Raw genomic sequence first — 20,688 nt, forward strand, 5'->3', positions numbered from 1 at the left:
GTGTAGTCCATTTGCATTTGACAGACCCAGAGAAAATATTCCATTAGCTGTCCTATTTGTTAAGTCCAAAATGTACCTGATTCACTTTTTATCCTAACTTATATTACTAACAGAGAACTATCTTATAATGTCTTTTAAATTTATACACTTACACCTGTTTAGTGAGTTTCTTTTCTGAAATTTTTAACAAGGAAAACTATAACTATAACAAATCTCCAACTAACTATAACTATCTAATTTTCAACTAACTATAGCTATAACTATCTAATCTTCAACTCCCTATAACTATAACTATCTAATCTTTAGGTAACAGAGTAGGCAAAGGAATTCCAGATTGTAGAGAGCCCATTGGCTGAATTACTTTGTTAATTGCTCTAATGTCTGTTACCATTCTCCATTTACCAGATTTCTTTTAAATAACAAATACAGGGGAATTCCGAGGGCTAGTTGATTCTTTAATATCTGAGCATTTAACTGCTCTTGTACCAGCTCTTTTAAGCCTGGAGTTTCTCTGTTCTTAAAGACCATTGCTAAACCCTTACAGGCTTGTCTGTTAACCATTTTAAAGGTACAGCTGTTGGTGTCTTTGAAAGATCATCAGTTGTTGTGCCCTGTTCTTGTATAATATGGATGGCTGGTGACCACTCATTGGAATAATGCCTTCTAGTATTTCTCTCAGAAAAATGTGTTATTTTATGATTTGTTTCTGAGGTTGGAGGAATATCAATCTGAGTAGTCCATTGTTGTAATAGATCATGGCCCCATAAGTTCATAGCTATGTTAGACACATATGGCTTTAATTTTCCTCTCTGTCCTTCTGGATCTATACATTTGAGCCATCTTGCACTCTGTTTCACTTGAGATAATGTCCCAATCCCTAACAGCTGAACGTTTACCTTCTGAAGAGGCCAAGTTGGATGCCAAAATTCTGGTGCAATTATTGTCACGTCTGCACCTGTGTCTATTAAACTAGACAACAAAACATCATTTATTCTTATTGTTAATTTTGGTCTTTGTTCGTTTATAGAAGTTTGCCAAAAAAGTTGCTTTATGGCTTCTCCTGATTTTTCTATTCTCTCTGCCTCAGCTGTTCCATCACCCTGAGTGGCCTGGTTTATTCCAATAGGCATTTATTTACTTGCTCTGAGTAGGGGTTTCTTCTATGATAGCAGGAAAGGTCTAAACTGTGGGGGCCTGCCTAAGGCCCCTCTGGGAGTTTCCCAAGGACAGGGGCAAAGGATTACCTGGTCTGTCCTTTGTTGATCTACATTCATTGGTCCAATGTTTGCCCTTATCACACCTTCTTCATACTCCAGAAGGGAGGGGCATTCTGTTGCTGTCCCTGGAATAAACATTCTTTCTACGAACATCCTGTTTACATTCCCTTTTCAAATGACCTTGCTTTCCACATCCAAAACATTTGACATTCCTCAAACCTTTTAAATTGATTCTCCTATCCACATATCATCATGGTTATGAGACTCAACATTAATTGTGTCCCTGATCCAATCCTCCAAGGGTGCAGATCTTGCTTTTAATGACCTGATTATTCTTTTGCATGCTGCATTCACATTCTCAAAAACCAAAGATTCAATTATTATCTGTGTAGCTTCTGAATTCAGGACCATTCTATTTATTGCTGAAGACAGTCTTTGTAAGAAACCCATGAAGGATTCTTTCAGGCCCTTTATAACTTTTCTGAATGACTCAATTTTCTTTCCTGCTTCCTCAGTTCTGTCCCATGCATTCATGACTGCCATGCAGCATAGAATTAAGGTTTGGTTATCATATAAACATTGTCTTTCTACTTCAGCATATTGGCCTTCTCCAAGAAACTGATCCTGGGAAACTTCCACACCTCTAGCTCTCCATTGACTTTCTATGGTCTCTGCCTCATCTCTGAACCACATGCACCACTGCAGCTGTGCTCTGGGTTCCAGGACAGCAGTTATTAATTCTTTCCAGTCTTGAGGAATAATCCTACTATAAGTTGACCAGGATTTTAACATTTGCTTTACAAATGGAGAATGTATGCCATAAGATACTATAGCCTCCTTAAACCTTTTTAAATATAACATTTCAACTGGAGTCCAATAGTTTGTACATGCCCTTGATCAGGTAGCTGCTGTATGGTTACCAGATAAATTAAGTTTGATTGTTTGAAAACAGGTTGTCTTTCTATATCCTTATAATCCAATTCTGAAATAATTTCACCCTTAAATTCTTCTGTCTGAGTCTGAATTTCTCTATAATTCATTTTAACAGGTTTTTCTAAAGCTTTTATCTTGGCACTTAAATTGGCTATCTTTTTTAATTGTAAAATAAGAATAAGTAAACAAATAATATGCATAATTGATGTTACATTACATCCCATCAACACTAATCCTCTCATGTAATTGCTCCATTTCAGACTGCCTAATGTCTTATCAAATAAAGACCAATTTCATCCATTATAAAGATATTTCCCATTTTTTAATATGGGAAAAAATTTTCTCTTTTAAGTAGTTTTTCCCTTTAAGATATCTGATATCTTAATTGACTTACCAAGTCTGCGTAGAACAGTAGAAGTCTGAGGGAATTTCAAAACAGCTACCTAGCATCTGAGATGGGAATCCAAATAGAGAGAGAGACAGAGAGAGAAAGCACCTACTATCTACCAGGAGAAGAGAAAAAAGCTAAAAGAAGAAAGCTAAAAGCTAAAGTCCAGTCAGCATTCTGGCTAAAAGCTAAAATCTAGCCATGTGTTCCAGCTTGAGCCGATTTGGGCCTGAGCTGCTTGTAGCACCAGCTTCTTTAAGCCTGAGACACTTGAGTTGGCAATCTGGCCACAATCAGCTCCAACTGCATGCAAATTCTTATAGCTACGGTCAAGTGCAGCTCTGAATACGTGCAGCTGGATCACTTATAGCTCTGGCCGGGCCTGGGTCCTGCAACCCCTGGCCTGTGAGGCCACCAACCGTTTTTTATTGAATTCTTGCCATGTGGGCACCAAATGTAGATGAAGTTCTAAACAGTCTTAGTAAATAAGAAACACAGAGCCAAACACAGAGGTAATAGCCAAAGAGATCAGAGAGCCATGACTACCTTATTTTACCACCTAGCTGCCGTCGCTTCCCCAGAGAGAGATTCTTCCTGTGTGACTTGTGTCTTTATTGCTTTCCTGTTCTGCCTTCTCATTGGCTCTAAGCCCAGCCACATGACTTCCTTGTCACTGCCTGTCTATACAGACCTCCAGGTCTCTATGGTTGGTACTGGGATTAAAGGCTCGTGCCACCACGCTTGGCTGTGTCCTTGACTACACAGAGACTCTGCCTGTCATGTGATCGGTTTAAGGGTGTGTGTTACCACCGCCAGACTTCTGCTTATGGTTCTCTATGTAACTTCACTATGACCTCTGATCTCCAGGCTAACTGTATTTGTTAACATACAAATAAAATCACATTTCAACACAATTAAAATATCACCACACACTGGGGAGATGGAGATAGGCATATGGGTGCTGTCTCCTCACTTACCCCAGCCCAATTCAGAGTCGAGTCACTGGGTCAGAAAGAGACAGAGATGTGAGGCTGTGCACTGAGAGCAATGGCTTAGCCATGTTTGAAGGAATTATTATCAAATATTTGAGAAAGATTGTCTTAGCTATGTTACAACTTCAAATATTGCGCCACGACAGTTTCCCTTTCTGGCAGGTCTTATATTCAGGATACATACAAAAGTTTATGAAATGCTCCTTAGGCAACATGTTTCTTCTGGAGAAAAACAGTTTCATTTCCTCACCTTAGAGTTGGCACGAGGTTGACCCTAGTCTGTAATTTTCTCTGTGTCTTCACTTAAGAGTGGTACTGAAATGTAACTGACACAAAACACCAACCGCGAGCTATTGAAATTGATGTTTGGCACGCGTACGTGCTCATCAGACTGTCACTGTCATCAGTAAAGCAAACAGTTGTCACCCCCAAACGTGTCTTCTATCTCCGATTTGATTTGATTATTTCATTTCTTTTACTCATTTTGCGTTTAATTTGTATTTGTCTGTGCTGCTTTATTAGAGTGGAAACAGGTTACTTTTATGCCTGGCTCTCTCCTCTTGACCTTTGTGCTACTGTTATCAAAGGTTTCACTTTTGTATGTGTTATAAAGTACATAATGCATATGGCCTTTTATTCAGCCACTGATCTTGGAAAGTGACTTAAGTAACAAAAATAGTGTTCATCCACACACTTATCATTTTTTCTAATGTCCTGCATCCCTTTGTATGGACCTGTATTTCTACCTGGTATAACCCTCCTCCTCTTCTCCTCTATGAATATTTTCCTGGTGAACTACCTTCAAATTCACTAACAATTTCTGTTTGATCAGGCCAACTGGTTTTCACTTCAAAATATGTCTTTTCATTCTATAATATATACCTGAGTCTTTTTAAAGTGTTCTATCTCTTCATTGAGATTCTTACTCTATGAGATTCATATTGCTTACCTTGAAAGCATTGGTCCTCCACCTTTATAGCATCTTCATGACTGACATTTGAATCCTCCACTAGGTAAAACACATATCTCCATGTCACTAGTGTTACTTTTTGTGGACTCACATTGTCCATTGGTCTGAAACGTGTATCCTTATTTCTTAATTTTCCTTAGCTCACTGGTTTCTGCATGGTAAACAAAGCATCACTTCTCCCAGTCTTCACAGGCTTGCCCTGGAGATAACCTCACTATAGCACACATAGGGAGCTCGGACATGTCCTTAACCTCTGTGCTCACCCAAACTGACATCTGTTTTCCTCTGTGGTTCCCAGGAGGGAACCTAGAAATCACTAAGTCCTATGTGTACCCTGCAAATGAGAGGCCCACCCCTCCCATAAGCAGCTGGAAAAGTAGAATTGCTTTATGTGTATCCTTCTGTCTGTAGGAAAACAACTAGGAGCTGAGGTTTATTCCTCACTAGCTCTACTTAGAGCCAAAGAAAGAATCTATGGTAAATGGTTTTATGCTTATTTAAGCAGCATGAGCTTTAAAGTGCTTTAGTTATCCTTTGCCACCAAAAGAGTTGGGCAAATGTCAGTCCCCAACAGGCGAGTTAGAGACCAGTCTTTATGGTAGCAAACAAAATGTTGAGTTTCTAGATGGGGACCTGGTCCTTCTAGGATGAACCTAGAGAATAGCCTTAATTGCTGGCTTCAGCTATGGAGTTGATCCAAACAAGAAATATCCACACACTTATTTAAACTCCAGGGATTAGGATTGCTTGTCTGTCAGCCCCGAGAACTGACAAGTTAGAGACAGACTTCCAAAGCTGAAAAAGTGATACTCATATTACACAGTTCAGTTCCTTCCAGGAACATGGAGCCTTATTTTTGTCACTAGGGTAAAGGTTGTGGTGAGGAGCCTTAGATGTGCTCATACTTCAAAGGACGAGTACTGCTTTCCCTTGTTAGCCTTTGGATGTAAGCAAGTTAGCAGCCAGACCCTTGGGCAGCAGCTTAAAAGGTCAGATATTTGATATCCAGCCTGCACCCTCCCTGGCCAAAGCAAGAATTAGTCATTATCGCCTGTCACTTTGCTGAGCTAGTGTGAAGATACAAGAAGAGATCTGAGTACTTGTTTTAAAGATGCCTTTTCCCCCTCTGTGGTCCTAGGTAGCTGTGCCTGCTGGACCAACTGGATTAACATGCAGAGACAGGTCATTTGGTAGCAGCCTTGCAAGTGTGGCCCAAACCCTTCAGTCTTCAGAGAGAAACAGATGAGGAGGGTTGGTCTCTGATGTCAGGGATAAGTTTAGGGTGAGACTGTATCTCAGCTTTTCACACTGATTTTGAAGTGGGCTTGTTTTCAGTTCTCTAGTGTATAAACTGTCATATATTTTTGGGATTTTCTCCAAGGGTGTTGGTTAATGTGTTTACATGGTACCTCTGTGGGGGGGAGGGGGTGGGTGGCTGATCCTCCTGTTTTACAATTGCCTAATTTTTCACTTAGGTCAGGTATGGTGTTTGTTTTAGGGTTTGGTTGGTTGGTTGGTTTTGGTTTTTGCTATCAGAATTTTGAATATTACTTTTGTGAGAGTTGGATATATTTGGACTTCTAAAATTATCAAGATGTAAAATATACATCCACATTTGGAGGACTGAAGAGAAAGCTCAGTGGTTAAGAGTACTTGCTGCTTCTGCAGAGGACCCAGATTCAGTTCCCAACACCAACACAGTGACCCATACCCACCTGGAACTCCAGTTCCAGGGGATCTGATGCTCTCTTCTGACTTCGTGAACTTATGAATATAGGTAGTACAGAGACAGACCTTCAGGCACACACATGCACACATATGCACAAGCACATGCACACACACACACACACACACACACACACACACACACACACACACACACATTCATGAGCACATGCACACACACAAAGTACTTTGTTTTTTCATTTAAATCAACTCATTTCTTATAACTTTGCTCTGTTTAGACTATGAAGTTTTTATTCAATAAATACTTTTGAAAACATCTCTAGTTTGCTTGAAGACAGCTTCATCCTTCAGGCCTTACTTTTGGGCTGCTTGTTTATTTGGGAACCTTTTGTGAATCAGGATCTTTTCCTCCTCACCCAGACCCACTCTCCTCTCATAGACTCAGTCCATCTCCCTGAAGACTGGATGTCTAGAGGTGACACTGGCCCTTAAGCTTTATTTCAGTGGTTCTCAACCTGTGGGCTGTGACCCCTTAGAGGGCCAAGTAACCCTTTCACAGGGGTAGCATATCAGATATCCTGCATATCAGATATTTATGTTATGATTCATAACAGTAGCAACATTACAGTTATAAAGTAGCAACGAAGACAACTTTATGGTTGGGGGGTCACCACAACGCAAGGAACTGTATTAAAGGGTCAGGGTTACAGTGGTGAAAAGGTTGAGAACCACTGCTCTACTCAAAAGACAACAAAAACACGTGCAGTGCATTCTCTCCTTCAGATTGCACCAGTGAGCCCCAGCTTCACCGATTCTCCTATTTTCTTCCTTGCCTGTGTGGTGTTTGGCCTACAACTTCAGATCCTCCTACCTTGGCCTCAGCTTTCCTAGTGTTTGGATTACAGCATGGGTTACCGTGCTCAGATGTTTCCACAGTTTTTTTTTCAGACTGGCGCTCCTGCAGCATTCACCCTGGGTTGAGTAGCTCCTGCTACTGAGACAAGATCCATATGGTGCTCTAAACAATTTTGTAGGAATCTGGGCTTGCATTGAGTCTTAGCAGTCTGATAGGAACAGACAGAGTGGCCAGAACTGTCACCAATCATCCTATCAGGGAGTTCTTCCCTTGATCTTGGTAGTTTCCTGTGAATTCGAAGTGCATGATTCCTCCAGAGTCTTCCTCTTCTGCCCACACATCTACACAATGTCACGTGAGTTTGCTTCTGTATCACAGCCTGGAAGTGTCCTGGGGACTGCAGACTGGGACAGTTGTGGGGCTCCTCTTGCTTGTTCTCCCTCTTTCGTGTGTGCATCACTGTTATTTTTTAGTCATGAGATTTACTTTTATTCAAGCAGCTACTTTGCGTTATTTCAGCTAGAACGGTGTATCTGGTCCCCATGATTCCATTGTGGACCAAAGCAGACACGTTTGCCACTGATTCTGGATTTGCATGGTAACTATGAGATCCATAAACCAACTAGAAACAGAGAGAAATCTTGGAGATGATATGGAAAGAAAAAAAACCACCAAGAAACTTACAAATAAAGTGAGAAAATAAGAAAAGCTTAGCCTGTTTGTTTTAATTAAGCCAATACTTGCTGATGTAATAAAATACTTTTCTTTTTTAGACTACTATAATAGAATACACAAATTAAAAATGCTAGGAGAAGTAAAATGACAGGACATATGGAACAAATAAAGTTTCCTAGTGGGAGTAAAACTGATAGGCAAGGAAGGAAGGAAGTCAATTGCCTAAGCTGGGATTGATTGGGACGTTTGAAGAGAGATTACATTGCACATGTTGTCTTTAGCAAAAACTTAAGAGCCAGTGTCCCCAATAGATGTCCAGTCTTCAGGGAGATGAACGAAGTCTACGGAAAAGGAGTAAGGCTGGGTAGGGAGAAAAGGATTCTAAATCATAAGCAGATAAAAATTGACTCCAAATTGTTAAACCTACCTCCACTAAAGCCTCAGGCTTGGGTGTTCTCTGTGTTCATTAGTACATCAAACCGTGGGTCCAGCTGCTTGACTGTTTATAAGAAAAGGCAGAGCTGGGAAAAGAGTCTCAGTGGGAATGTGGTTGCCCTTCCTTAAGGAGGAACTAAGAATTTCTTCCTTTGATTTAAAAAAGGAACTATCATTTGATCTACGTACCATGTTACCATCAACTTTTTATTCTTTGTGGTGCTTGGTGTCACACTCAGACCCTCACATTCAGTGGGCTTCATTCCTGCTAGGCAAGTGCCCTGCCACAGAGCTGTATCCCCAGCCCTGTCACATGGTCTTCTGTATTCTGCTTAGATCTCTCTGTTTTGAAATCATTTTCAATGTTTCCTATGTGACCATAACTCATGTTTTCTTGATCATCATGTAGGTTGAGCTCCCGAGCAAGCTGACAATGTTTGTGACTTGAATAACAATTACACTTTCTACAAAAAAAAAAAAAAAAAAAAATGAAATACACACAGTATCCTGAAACACATATGCAAGAATATCAAAACATACTGGTAAAATACACTCCAGAGTTGAAATGTATAGATGAATATTGATTCATCACAAAGTTTCATAATTGTAACGGCTCTGATCAAAACTTTGTTGCAATAGAGGGAGGAAGCACTTTCCTTGCCTCTTGTAATGGTCATTATTTGTTCCCAAACATTTCTTAGGAAGCTGACACATTTGCCAGCCTTTATTTTATGCCTTGAAAATGTTCAGCAAGCTAGTCTAAGATATTTTTTATTCTTCAGTAGCAGCTCCATTTTCAAAAAGGCAGGGTTCCCGCTGCCTTCAGTTTCAGGAAAATGAAATCCATTCGGGGAAGGAAGTGCACTCTGAGAAATTCATTGGCATACTTGGAAGGTTCTAATTACACAGCTTAATGTTACAAAGTGTATGGAACTTACTCAAAGTCATCAAGGAAGTAAAAGGTCATTCCTAAAAATACTTCATGTCATATCTATAACATCATTGGAAGGAATACAACTCAGTATCATCTGTCCTTTTGTTTTGCATTTCCCATGTCTTATACTTGGGGGCGGAGCCTCCACCAGGGTGGGTGTGATGATTTTAACTCTTGTCCATCTCAGAAGTCTTACGAAGTTTGCTTGTGTTGTGAAATCTAAAGCAAACCCTTGGGCTGCAGCCATTGACTAAGCCAGTGTTGACATTTGCTACTTTTCAGGGAAAAAGTGGGCCAGCTGCCATACTAATCTCTCTGCACAACTAGAAGCAGATCCTGTGGAGATGCAATAAATGCTTCCTAAAATGATTTTAATGCAAATATGAAGGATAAAAAGTCATCTTTGAATTAATGTGGAAAGGCCAAATCTCATGCTGCTTCTCTTGGAGGAAAATATCCACCACTCTGAGCACAGACGGTGCCTGTGTGTGTGGCAAGACAACCACAAAGCCAGCTACTTTCTTGACGTTATGCTCCATCCTCACTGTTCCCCTCTCCCAGTGGAGTATCTCATCCCCAGCTTAGAAATCTGTCCATCAGATGTCACAGGTTGTTACCCACTGACACCAGAGCACAGTATTTTGGAAACAATTGATTCTTTGTCATTTGAAAATAATATCTTAATTAACTTTGAGTATTTCATACAATGTATTTTGACCACATTCACCCCCCAACTTCTCCCAGATCCACCCTTCCCTCACAACCCATTCAACTTTGTGTCTTCTTTGTTGTTGTTGTTCTTAACCCACTAAGCCCAATTTGGGCTACTGAAGGAGAGAGGTAATCATCTGACCCAGCTGTGAATCCTATGAGCTACAATCGTGATCAGCCTTGAAAGATATATCTACTGGTGCAACAGTGGCATTAACATTACGTAGTAACCAACCACTTTCTGATTAGACTCAAGGCCCACACCACAAGACAGAACCCATACCTGGCCTTGCCATCCTTGTTATGTTTTTAAACCTTTTGTGTTATGTGAACTCCTCAAATTCTTTTTCTATGGTTACAGCATCTCAGGTGACCTTCTGTTGGTGGCTGTCATTGGCCACATTTTCAGGCTTGTCTTCTCTGAGCTCCATTCTTACACTTAGGAACGTATTCTCTATGAACTCCCGTGTCTCCCAATTATACCATTCATTTCTCTTTTTGCAGAACATGAAGCCTTGAAATGTCACCTGCCCATTTCTTCCCTTCACCCTCCATGTGACGTTAGCTAAAGCAGCCCTCCATTGTTTTCCAGAGTCCCATTCTCATCACTCTGAACAAGTCTCCAGCCGTCGTGAGACACGGACCACAAACGCAGCCACCAGTCCTCTGGCTCTCCCTTTGCCTCGATGCTCTGCTGCATTCCCTGTTCAGTTCTCAAACTTGTCCTCCCTCTTTGCTGCGGACCTTCTCTTTATACCTCTTTCTCCACATTCAGCTTCTAAGATACAGTCACTTCCCTCACCTGACATCTGGCTCCTGATTTTATTTTTCCTATATTTGTTACATTAATATGGTTTAAAATTGCTTCGCAGCTGTGAATTTCTTAGTAACTTTTAGTAACTGTTCAGTGTCTATACAAAGTCCAAGTTCTTTAGTGTCTAGTAATCTAGCCTCAATATGCCTGTCTAGATTCACCTTAAGGTCGTTGTTCCCAATTCAAAACTTATACAAAATTTCACTTTCTGCTACAAAATATAGATTCAGTTCTCAGATCTTTGTGTATTCAGAACAAGCTGCCTAGAACATGGACCCTTCCTTCTTACTTGAGTTTATCATTTGGAATCTACACCAGGTCTTCCACTCTCAATGAAACAAATCCCATTTGTCCAAGCACATAGTAATCTGCCCACCATGCTGTCTTCTCCCACTTAGGTGGCTCAGTCATGTTAGCTTTTACCATTTTCAGCCTGGAGTTCTTTTTTGCTGTTTGATGCATATTTCTGGCTGTTCTTTCTCATTGTGTTGTAAGGATCTGGCACAGTGCCTTGCCCAAACACGGTTTATGGTTGTGACGCTGATAAAAGCAGTTGCTTGCCACTCCTTCAGGATGCTACTCCACCCTGTGAAATGTTTACCAAGGAAGAAAATGTTCATGTTATCAACCTGACTCTGAGGGTTTACCTATTAAAAACACTTGACGAGGAAGATAACTAGAAAAATCTCTGGCAGCATCCATCTTCAACTGTCAATCAGACACACATATGTGTGACTAAGCAAGAAAAATCAGTGAATTACAGTTGAACATGGGCCTGATGCAGACATTCTTTTTATGCTCTGACCTTGGCCTACTTTGGTATCTGGCCAAATGACTCCTTTTCCCTGAGAACATTTGTTCCTGGTTTTATCTCTTTGTCTTTCAGGCTTCCTCTTGCTCCAGAAATGCCCTGTTACTGCAATGATGTCCTTGGGTTTCCAGAACTGTGAATGTCATACACTGGCCTCTGACCCTTCACCCACACATCTTCCCAGGGAGCCACCTGATTGGTGTACCATCAGCTGCCAAGTCCCCTGAAACTCTCATTCGTCACCACTTTTGAGGGTCTTTGTGTTTATAAAATTTAGAAAGTTTCTAGGATCAAGTTTAATTCTGACTTTTCAGAATTAACATTTCATAAATGCTGACATTAGGAAAGGATCCTATGAATGTCAGGCTGGCTGCACATTGGAACCTACCATGCCATATCAGTGATGTCTTAGGAACAGCCCAGCTTCTGCCTTTCTATGCTCAAGTCCTCAGAGACCCTGAAAGAAATGCTAACAAAACATGAAAGAGTGATAGCTCGATATCTATAAGGAAAGGAGTCTGGGCTCCTAACTCATACCATATACAAAAACTAACACATATAGATCAAGTGCCTATATGTGAGCACTCAAACTAGAAAACTCAGGAGAAGCTGGGTGGAAATCATCAGAGCTTTGGAGTGAGCCATGATACTTGAGGCATACAACCAAAGGACAAGGAAAAAAATTAAAATATACATTTAGTTGAATTAAAATGGAAAATGTTTGCACTTCAAAAGACACTATCAAAAACATGAAAAACAACTCACAGAACAAGAGAAAATATTTAGAAGTCATATATATGTATGTGTATATATACATACATATATATACATATACATATATATATATATATATATGCTTAGGATCTAGTGCCCTGTATACATATTTTTTTATAATTCAACAAAACAAAATAACTGAATTTTTTCACAGATGTTAAAAAGACTTACAAGCACCTGTAAAAGATGGTGGACATCATCAGCCACTGTGAGGTAACACTTCCCACTCACTAGGGTGGCATGGTAGAAAAGGAAACAATAAGAGTTTAGGTGTACATAAAGCTGCCATGCACTGCTAAGGAGAATGCAGAATATCAGGACACTTTGAAAAACAGGTAGCTACTCAAAAGCGAAACAGAATCTCCACATAACCCATTCCTAAGTACCTTCCTATGGGAATTGAACCCATATACCCACACAAGAACTTGTATGTTCATAGAAGTATTATTCTTGTGTGCTTGTGTGTTTATTTATACTTCAGAATTACACCATTTCTCCCTTCCCTTTCCTCCCTCCAATCCCTCTGATGCTCCTCCCCTTTCTTCCTCTTGAAATCATAGCTTCTTTTTCTTTAATTGTTGTTTTACACACACACACACACACACACACACACACACACACACATGCACACACACCCTTAAATATATAAATACAACCTGCTCAGTCCTTTTGGTATTACTTGTATGTATGACTTCAGCCCGACCACTTGGTAGTGGATAACCAATCAGGAATCTCATCCCTGGGGAATACTGCTTCTCCACTCTCAGCATTCCTTGGTTGTCTGTAGCTCTTGGTCTGTAAGTAGAGTCCTGTGAGATTTCTCCCCGTCCCCATTTGTGTGTCCATTGGTGTTGTCATTGTTCGGGTCTTGTTTAGGTAGTCATGTTGTTGAGGGTGTAGCTTCCTGTCATTTCTAAGAGATACATTCTCATAGCAGATTTCCTGGTCCTTTTTCTTATATCATCTTCTCACTCCCTCTTCTGAGACGTTCAGTGAACCTTAGGCACAGGAGTTGTGTCGTGGATGTATCAGTTCGGGCTAAACATCCCACAATCTACAACCACTTCCTCTCCGCTGTTTGACGGTTGTGTGGTTTTTGTAATGATCTTCTGTTACAAAAAGAAGTCTATTTGATGGGTGGTGAGAGCTGCACTTATCTGTGAGAATAAGGATAAATATTTAGAATGCAGTTAGGAGTTAGTCAGCATTATTGTTAACATCAAGGCATGGAACAATTCAAATACTACCCACTGGTGGATGGATTAAAAACAATATGTGTCCGTATAATAGTATATTAATCATGAAACAAATAATATACTAATTCATGCTATGCCAATAAACCTTGAAAACAGAGCTGAATGGGGACCCTGTTCATGGAAGTAATTTTCTTCTTGAGATCTAGCTAATGACAGAACAGTACCCAGGCAGATAGTATCATGCTCACAGACACTTTATTGTTTTTTTACTCTGAGTGGTATCAAACAGCCTTCTCAATCTGGAAGCAGCATCAGTCCTCATTTTCAACTTTCCTTTCAGAAAAAAAGTTCCAAGATGGATGCAGTGGTTTTTTTGTTTTGTTTTTGTTTGTTTGTTTGTTTGTTTTTTGTTTTTTGTTTTTTGGTTTGGTTTTTTTTTATTTTTTATTTTTTGCTGAGCCAGTGTCCTCACAGCGTTAGGAAGGCCAGGAGAGGAGGACCTTTCAGGACGACTTAAAGGGATGGAGAGGAGCCAAGCCCCAGTCCCATCCCTGTGGAGATGTGACTCCTGTGTCACTTTAGGAAGTTTCAAGTCAGTTTGTGAGAGGTCCATGGCTCCATTACCCAGTGTTCCAGTGTGACTTACTGACGCTTTCAGCTTTCAATTAGAATATATTCCAGCCATTTGCTCATAGTCTGTTCACTGAGATTGACTTAACCACGGTTCATCTTCTCACACTCTCATTCATCTTTGCCCCTGCCCTGCCTCCTAGGGCTTCATAAGCTTCATTCAGAACTTTCTTCACTTTTTAGTGGCACTGAGCTGTGTGCTCTGGAATTTGGCTACTGATTGGGGAAGTCATAAGGATCTGCGCAGACAGTGAAGTCTATTTCTTTCCACTCTGATATTACTAGGCCAGTGAAATACCACCTTTAGTGGCCATTGGAATTCCCAGGGCCGAGGAGTTGAACCCTTGGATAAGCTTCCAAATCACAGATGACAGCTCCTCACCTCACAGATTTTAGTGCTATGGATTTGAAGTGGGAAATGTGACTTTGCATTCTCCTCAAAAAATGCTTCCTGAGCAGCTGATCCGGAAAACCAGGCACAGGACTTCACCCATTTGTAGTCCCTCCGTGTTTATGAAACACAGCAGCAATTAATCCATATAGATGAGGCTTTACTGTGCTTTCCAGGGGATGTTGAATTAAATATATATATGGTTATATAAAGCCCTATATCAATTTAGTTTAGTAATTTAAAATTTTAATTAAAATCTCTTACTTTTAAAAATGAATTTCCAAGGCCAAAATGCACGTGGTGATTTAATAACGATGCAAACATCCAGAACATGGTCCATTTAAATTTCAGCTTCTATTTTCACATTTGTTCTGCATTTCCCTGGTCTCATCTCCGCCTTCTGTCTTCAAGCATTTAATTTATGGCTATTCTGTGTCTGGCTCCTAAGCAAGCCCCACAGAGCAAAGATGGGTGGAGAAGACACAAATAAGTAAGTTCCCCCATCGAGTCAGAGTCAATCGGTGTGAAAATAAGGGCTAGGACCAGGGACAAAAGCAGCAATGACTGTGTGCTTGGACTATAGGGAGCGTGCTCTGGTGGAGGGCAGCAAAGATGTTCTAGAAGAAGGCTGGGAGCCAGTATGGCTTAACTGAAAGGAAAAGCAATTATAATAGCATTAATGTGACAGTGGTTTATCCATTTATTTGTTAAAAAGTTTCCCTTTGAACTGAAGAACCTTGTTCATCAAGCTTTTAACAAAAATAGGGAGCCAGATACTTAATGTTTATATTTTAAAGCAAAGCACACTATATGCTTTGTCTAATGGGCATACTAATAAAATAATTTTGTCACCTGATAGAGTTGTAGAAATATTTGGGGCAAAGTGAATATTTAAAAAACTGTGTGAACCTATGTGCTCTGGACCAAACAAAACAAGGACTACAGGTTGATGAGACCAGCAGGGATGAGACTCCATTGCAGACACAGCTAAAAGGAAGGGCTTTGCTATGAGAGGGCGCCACCTTCTGGCCAGCCTTTCTGGACCCACTAATGCCAGGATCTACGTGGTTCTTACCTCAGAAACAGGGTCTTTCTGTAGAACCCTAGAAATCCAGGCCAGACCCCTTCTTGGGAGTCCTATCTCACACTTATAAAACGAGAAAATATGCTTGGACTAAGACTGTGTTAGGTTGTGAAAAACGTGTTGCAATGGGTGTGTGGCCATCAGCATTAGACAAGGTCAATGTGGCACACTTTTCAAGTACGTGGCCCTTTGTTTTACTGTCCAGAAGAGCTGAGGCCTGCTGCGTACAAGCCTTGAGCAAATTTAGTGGCATCACTGACCCCCAATTCTTCATCTGTAAAACAAGAATAACAGTATGAAATTTTATCCAGGACAAAATATGTAAAAAACAAAATGTAGCATAAATACATGATTGTCAAAACAACAGCAAGATAGCCACAAAGAACAAATTATTTAATATAAATGTAGTTTAATCAATCCAGGGACTGTAGGGAGCTACATAATCTACCCAAAATATCTTGAGAAGTATTATAAGAGTTGCTTTACACTTTTCAGTCCTTTGGGACGGGTCTACCCTCTGGATGAAGGACCACCGTTTGCCAAGCTGTCAACTGATCAGTGCCCTGGGAGATCAACATGATGACAGCTCAGCTTTTATTTGCTTATGGTGGCTTGGGTTGAGCTAGGGCCCTAATCTCCCAAACATAACATCACTGAAAGACTGCTTGAAACTTTTCAATAATTATTAAAACAAGAAAATATTTTGTTTTAGTTAGATAAACTCATTTATTCAAGCTAAGTTTCGAAAACTTGGAAATTTCATAGTGATATTTTTAATTGATGCAAAAGCAAATGGAGCAGCCAAACCCCATACCATGGTACTCCTACCAAAGTAAATGAATAAATGAATAAATAAATATAAATAAAAATAGGAGTACAGTTCTTAAATTTTATTGCCAGAGATAATCAACCCCATGGACTTAAAAAAAAATCTTAAATTTAGAATATTCATGAATCTGCCTCTTCTGAAGTTTTATAAATTAAACACTATCATAATCAGTCAAAAAAGATACACTAAAAGCCAAGTTGCCTGGGCCAAGAGCTTCACGATATGCTAAGCCCTAACTACAGGTTTTAAAAGCTCTAACCTCATCTAACCTCAAAGCTCGAAGATGGGTCCAGAGTTCACATCATGGGGCTTGAAAGGGCTGGTTATTTATCTTACCCTATTGTTTGATTGGGTTGGTAAGTGACAAGGGGGGATGTGAACCTGTTTCCCATGGAGTTTCTCAAGCTATATTGCCTGAGTGGTTTGAACAGATCATAATGGATTATCGAATTATGTACTAGCTTTTGCATGCCTATGGCCTGTTTCTCAATGTCCAACAAGATAGGCCTAAAGTACACATCCTGTTAGCAAGATGCCCAGAACACTGCTTGCAAGTATAGTGGTCACTTCACGGTGCCTGGAGATCCCTGGGCCTCATACACATCGGTGGAAGGTTAGAACCTAGGTGATCTCTGTATAATTCCTAGACCTTGTGATCACAACTGCCCTAGTGAACCTCAGGAAGATGAGTTGGGTGAATGAACAGGACAGAGGGCTTTGCTGCAAGCAGACCTGGTGTGTCCATTCACATTTTCCTCCTCATTTGTATCAAGGAGAAGCACTCGAGGACAGAAAATGTTCATCTCAGACCCAAGAAGGTTTTAAAAGAATACCTTAAGTTTCTTTCAGATTCTAAGCCTTTTACCTAATTTGGTAATTTTTGTTGCTAGTAAATCAAAATTCACTGTAAGGAGGTATGTCGGACTGGAGTTGGGGGACGAGTCAGGGCCTTTGGTGCATTCTTCTCATTCAGAGCTCCAAATTTTGGGACCAGGTGGATCAGGCCTGTGTGTCTCAGGGGCTGTGGTTGGGTTTGCTGTGTTGGACTGCAGATATATCCAACCAGGCTTGCTCTCTACAGCAGTATTTGTCTATCTGTTTGCTTATATCTTCTGTGAGTCCATACTAACCATTTTAGAAACTTAAAGAAATTTTATTTCCTATGGAATGTTTGGAAAATGTCCACGGAAGTTCCTGGCCTTGGTGTACACTCTCTGTCATACTTTCAATACTAGTAGTAATTTAAAAAGAAAGAAAGAAAGAAAGAAAGAAAGAAAGAAAGAAAGAAAGAAAGAAAGAAAGAAAGAAAGAAAGAAATGAAGCCATGACTTTTTTTTTTTTTTTGAAGTCATGACTTTTACGTGTAGTGACGGAGCACCATAACAAACGTGGGTGTATTCTTATTGTTCTTAGCTAGAGAGGAGTGTGGAACTTTGACTAAAGGAATGCCTTTCTCTTCTTTTTCTTCCCTCACATGTGTATCCAACTGGAAATTTTGAAGAAGTATTCTAGAATATGTCCAATGCCACTGCTAACTCTGTATCCTAAAAATAAAGTTCAAGAAACCATTCTAAGATGCATACATCTGAAAGTTGTGTATGTGCATATACATAAAATATATGTGGTTTATGCCTCGAGTGTACATGGTACCTATGCACTACCAGGAAGTCTCACAACAGGAGGCACCATTTTCTTTTCTCCAAGATGAGGAAGCTGAAACATGGAGGGCTGAGTGTGTGTGCAAGCTACATACACAGATAGTGAGTTCAGGGCTGCTTTCTCATGGGCAATGATGTCTCCATAGGTGGCTATTTTCTGGATACTTGGGAGGATCAGATATTTGGAGTGACTCTCACTCATCATTAAGAACCTTAGTTAGGAATTTGGCTTAGCAGAAGCATTGGATGAGGACTGGGGTCAATAATAGCATATGCATTCCTGGGGTCAATACTATTTTAACCCTGGTTCCACCAGTTGTAAATTGTAGGCATTTGAAACACTGGAGCTGATTTTTTTCTTATATAATGTAGAGAAGATGACATCCCACACTTGACAGAGATGTCATGAAGACAGATGACATAATGGGTGTAGAGACATCTGGAAACATTTGAAATATTGTATAAATATTCAAAAATGATAACTCGCATGGTCACAGTTAGTTTGGGGTTACTAAACTGAGACTCTATTTGTCTGAGCCCATTGTTCTTTTCATTCATTTGTGCTATCTTAGTGTGCCGTGTAAACACATTCATTCACACATTGATCATTCTTCTTCTGGGTAAATGAGACCTGGCATACTCTGCCTTGGAATAGAATTCTCGCTGTTGCTGCTGCTGCTTTGATAAACAGTGTGTTGCTCCACCATGGAATCCACTTCCCTCTTATTCAAACTTGAAAATTCTCCCACCCCATGAAGCTAGAATCTACATTGCAAACAATAGCTCCCTATAAGCCTGCTACCCAAGCATAATCAGAGATGCTCAGAGTGGAAGCCTCACCTGAGCTGGAGCAGGACTTCAGTTTACAGACAGGAAAGTGGAGGGCCATCGTAAGAAACTGATGTGGCATCACCCATCCAGTTAGGGCCATGAGCCTGACACCGTCCTGAGAAGCTGAGGGAAACTGGGTTTATTTTTGTGTTTTCAGAGTTGACAGGTCTTTTGAAATAAGCACATCACCTTCCTAAGTGTTTGTCCTTTGCTACTTACAGAAGAAGACTGCACAAGCTGGGCGTATCCAAGGTCACCCAGGTGGATTTCCTGCCCAGAGAAGTAGTATCCTACTCCAAGGAGACCCAGACTCCTCTTGCGACTCATCAGTCTGAAGGTAAAAGCTGGCTTTTGTTTTCTTTGTGTGCTATGTCTGCAGAAATTGTCAACATCTTTTGTGTTGACTTCATATCCCAGGGGTCATCATAGGATGTACACAGAGTGACACCCAGAAAACCACAGATGCCCTTTTTCTCTGATTTTGGAGGTTCTGCAGAGGGAATCCTTTGCTATTCCTCCAAGAGATCCATGAACTTTTAAGTGGATGACCTTTGTGTCAAGTTTCTCTGCTCATCAAAGTAGTGAATGGATGTTTTCACAAATGGTGTTAATAAGACTATGTACATTAAGATTCACCATTCGGGGATGGAGAGATGGCTCAGAAGTTAAGAGTGCATCCTGCTCTTGCACAGAACAAGCACTCAGGTCTGGTGGTTCACAACCACCTGTAAATTCAGATCCAGGGGATCCAATTCCTTTTTTTGGCCTCTGAATGTATGTGCACACACCCAGTACACACACACACACACACACACACACACACACACACACACACACACACACACGAGTACAAATAAAAAATCTTTTAAAAATTCACTGTTTGTAGGGACAGCAAACTGAAGCCCACCACCTGTTTCTACAAATAAAATATTACTAGGGCATAGATGCTACCAATCATCTGCATCTATGGCTAATTTTCCTGCTATTAATGGTCTGGTTGAATAGACATGAAGGAGACCTTAGCTGTCTCACCAAGTCTAAAATCTTGGACCTAATCCCTTACAGAAAACCTTTTCTGCCCTCTGCTTTTCTGGGCACTTCGCATAACAACACACAAGTTAACACTATTCTCCATGTACATTCAATGTACATGAGTGGAAATGGAACTGTATACCTCTTTTATGCATACCAGAAAATGTGAAGTGGAAAATTTGTATGCAAATCATTAAAAGTCAATGTGGTGATTAATTATGACTTTTAACTTCCTGGGATTGGAATCTTGACCAAAATGAGCCTCTGGGCACGTCTGAGGGGTTTTCTAGATTTGCTTAGTTGAGGTAAGAAGACCCACTGTATATGCAGGTGACACTCTTATGTGAATTGAGGTCTTGGTCTGAATTGAAAGGAGAAAGGGACCTGAGCAGCAGCATTCACATCCCTTTGTTTGTTTATGCCATCTGCCTCAAGACCCTGTGCCCACGACCCGTCTGCCATGATAGACTGTATTCTCCAACTGCAAACCAAAATAAACTCTTGCTTAAGCGGCTTGTTGTCAGGCATTTTTATCATAGTAACAGGACAAGGAACAAATACAGACAACAATAAGAAAAGTTAAAATCAATAAATCCTAATGTTTCCTCAAAGTACAATACCGTGCTGGGGAATTGAGATGCAGCTCTGTGGCAGGTTGCTTACCTAGCATGCACACAGCCCTGGTACAGTTCTCAAAACTGTGAGAGATAAACAAACAAATATACACATTATACCAAGATAAAATTACATGAAAATCGGAGATATGTGTATACAGAAAATGGAGTAAGTCAAGTTGCATTGTTAGAAAGTAACATTGCTGATATAGCAAGGCAAAGGGTCC

General features: G+C 40.4%; 1 protein-coding gene across 7 annotated transcripts in view; it reads left to right on the forward strand.

Annotated features, from left to right (window-relative positions):
* The window catches only part of Dync1i1 (dynein cytoplasmic 1 intermediate chain 1), a 303,029-nt gene that overhangs the window by 62,772 nt on the left and 219,569 nt on the right, over positions 1-20,688 (forward strand). For all 7 annotated transcript variants that reach the window (XM_052722316.1, XM_052722314.1, XM_052722313.1 and 4 more), the window contains one exon: positions 19,037-19,152. In XM_052722316.1, the coding sequence (XP_052578276.1) occupies positions 19,037-19,152 (116 nt within the window). The remainder of the gene's footprint in view (positions 1-19,036; positions 19,153-20,688) is intronic.

The sequence above is a fragment of the Peromyscus californicus genome, unplaced genomic scaffold, assembly GCF_007827085.1.
Source record: "Peromyscus californicus insignis strain IS unplaced genomic scaffold, ASM782708v3 Scaffold_6__1_contigs__length_162567912, whole genome shotgun sequence".
Classification (NCBI taxonomy): Eukaryota; Metazoa; Chordata; class Mammalia; order Rodentia; family Cricetidae; genus Peromyscus; species Peromyscus californicus.